Source organism: Entelurus aequoreus, linkage group LG01, assembly GCF_033978785.1.
Source record: "Entelurus aequoreus isolate RoL-2023_Sb linkage group LG01, RoL_Eaeq_v1.1, whole genome shotgun sequence".
Taxonomy (NCBI): domain Eukaryota; kingdom Metazoa; phylum Chordata; class Actinopteri; order Syngnathiformes; family Syngnathidae; genus Entelurus; species Entelurus aequoreus.
The window spans coordinates 60,201,286-60,204,188 of NC_084731.1; the positions used below are offsets into that span (position 1 = coordinate 60,201,286).

A 2,903-nucleotide genomic window follows, 5' to 3' on the forward strand; every position below is an offset into this window, starting at 1 on the left:
CAAAAATTCAATCAATCAAAATTTACTGTTTAATCATTGACATTAATAATTATATTTTGTCTGTTTAAAAATGTTAAAATAACTATTAAAATAAGATATTTTGGTTTTCCCCACAGAGAAAATCTTGTTTAAAGATTCTGCAACGTCTCTGGGGCGGTTTAGCTCAGTTGGTAGAGTGGCCGTGCCAGCAACTTGAGGGTTCCAGGTTCGATCCCCACTTCCGCCATCCTAGTCACTGCCGTTGTGTCCTTGGGCAAGACACCTTACCCACCTGCTCCAAGTGCCACCCACACTGGTTTAAATGTAACTTAGATATTGGGTTTCACTATGTAAAGCGCTTTGAGTCACGAGAGAAAAACCGCTATATAAATATAATTCACTTCACTCTAATCTAAGAATTACTATTTGAATAATGCTTGTTTTCAGATTAAAATACTTATTTCTATCTTAAAAATCCTGCTAATTTTGAAATATAAAAATCTTAATTTAGGTGCCTTATCAAGTAAAATGAACTAGCTGCATGGAGCGATCATTTCATTAGTTTTTAGTATTTTTTTTCCTAAAATGTAGTATTTTTATCTCATATTTTGTCAACTCTTGTTTGCAGTGTACCAGACGACACAAGAGATGAGCAGGTAGACCATGTTCATCTTTTATTAATCATACCATTTAATGAACAGCAGGAATCAAATGTGTGAGTGGAGCAAGTTTCTGAGGGTTTAAAAGTCACTTCCTGTGTGATGGAACTACGCATGATTGACTCGCTCTATGGCCACATAGTAACGTCTCTTGTCATCCAAACAGTGCCAGCCAATGGGTCCGATCTCACAGTCTGCACAGATGAGATATTTGATCCTCCCCACGTCGTTAGTGAAGCCCACGTTCTCAAAATCAAACATTTCCCCCACTAACCAGTGGGCAGTCAGCGTGTCCCCGTCCACCGAGCCGTCTGTGGGGCTGAGGCTGCTCTTTTTACGCATGGATGGCAGGATCAGCTGAATGGAGAAAACGGCACTTTTAATTGGACGTCCGAATGCATCGTGGCTGTGGACAAAACATGAAGTAAATAATACTGCCATGAATATTTCTTTTTGTCCTCAAAATTATACACACAATACCCATATCTTTCTAGAGATTTTTTCAAATGTATTAAAAATAAAAAATGACATGTACATAAGTGTTCACAGCCTTTACCATGAAGCTCAAAAGGGAGATTAGGTGCTTCCTGTTTTACCTGATCATCATTGAGGTGTTCCTACAGCTTCATTGGAGTCCACCTGTGGTAAATCCAGTTGGTTGGACGTGATTTGGAAAGGCACACACCTGTCTATATTAGGGTTGTCCCGATACCAATATTTTGGTACCGGTACCAAAATGTATTTCGATACTTTTCTAAATAAAGGGGACTACAAAAAATGGCATTATTGTTTTTATTTGAATAAAAAATGTTAGGGTACATTAAACATGTTTATTATTGCAATTTAGTCCTTAAATAAAATAGTGAACATACTAGACAACTTGTCTTTTAGTAGTAAGTAAACAAACAAAGGCTCCTAATTAGTCTGCTGACGTATGCAGTAACATATTGTGTCATTTATATTCTATTATTTTGTCAACATTACGAGGGACAAACTGTAAAAATTGACTATTGATCTACTAGTTCATTTACTGTTAATATCTGCTTACTTTCTGTTTCAACATGTTCTACCGTATCTACACTTCTGTTAAAATGTAATAATCACTTATTCTTCTCTTGTTTGATACTTTACATTAGTATTGGATGATACCACACATTTAGGTATCGATCCGATGCCAAGTAGTTACAGGATCATACATTGGTCATAATTTAAGTTCTCATGTGTCCAGAGACATATTTCATGAATTTATAAACATGATATACATTATAAATAAAGGAAAAAAGATTTTGTGATGATAAAAAATATCGATGTAGTCATAGTAGTATCGTCTAGATATGCTCTTGTACTTGGTATCATTACAGTGGATGTCAGGTGTAGATCCACACATGGCATTTGTTTACATTGTGACGCTGGTGAGCTATTGTATCCTCCTACGGTGTGTAGTGAAGCATGTTTAGCTATTCCTTGTCCTCCAGTGATAATGGTACTTGTAAGAAATGTACTTTATTTGTTGCCATGGAGGCCAGGATTAGTGATTTAGAAGTAACTAAAACACTGCAGACTTTGGAGGGATGTTAGCTGCTAGCTAGCTAGCCATGTCTTAAAGCACCTCTTCCCGAGGGCGTTTCAGTGTTATAACTTCACCTTTATCTTTACTTTTTACACCAAAATGCGTCCATTCTCCCTTTTCTGTCTACACACTGTGTCTGCCTGTAAGGACTCTGTGTGTGCGTGCTGCCAAACATGCTCCTCTGCTCGTAAAACCAGCAATGTCATGACGTGACGACAACGTGCCGTCATGCCTGTTAAAAAAAAAATATGGGGAACCGGTACTTTTCAAACAGAGTATAGTACTATTTTTTATTCATTAGTACCGCAATACTATACTAGTAACGGTATAACGTACAACCCTAGCCTACATATAAGGTCCACACTTGACAGTGCATGGCAGAGCACAAACCAAGAAGGAAGTCCAATGAATTGTCTGTAGACCTCCTAAACAGGATTGTCTCCAGGCACACATCTGGGGAATGGTACAGAAAAACATCTGCTGCCGTGAAGGTCCCAATGAGCACAGTGGCCTCCATCATTTGAAATGGAAGAAGTTTGGAACCACCAGGACTCTTCCTAGAACTGCGTGATCGGGGGAGAAGGACCCTAGTCAGAGAGGTGACCAAGACCATGGTCACTCTGTCAGAGCTACAGCATTCCTCTGTGGAGAGAGGAGAACCTTCCAGAAGGACAATCCACCAATCCGGCCTGAAT

The 2,903-nt window shown here is 38.7% G+C and overlaps 1 protein-coding gene across 2 annotated transcripts in view; it reads right to left on the bottom strand.

The window, feature by feature from the left end:
* Nucleotides 1-637: 637 nt before the first annotated feature.
* The window catches only part of LOC133655398 (guanine nucleotide exchange factor MSS4-like), a 10,369-nt gene continuing 8,103 nt past the window's right edge, over nt 638-2,903 (bottom strand). For both annotated transcript variants that reach the window (XM_062055523.1, XM_062055532.1), the window contains exon 3: nt 638-995. In XM_062055523.1, the coding sequence (XP_061911507.1) occupies nt 747-995 (249 nt within the window). In that variant the 3' untranslated portion in view covers nt 638-746. The remainder of the gene's footprint in view (nt 996-2,903) is intronic.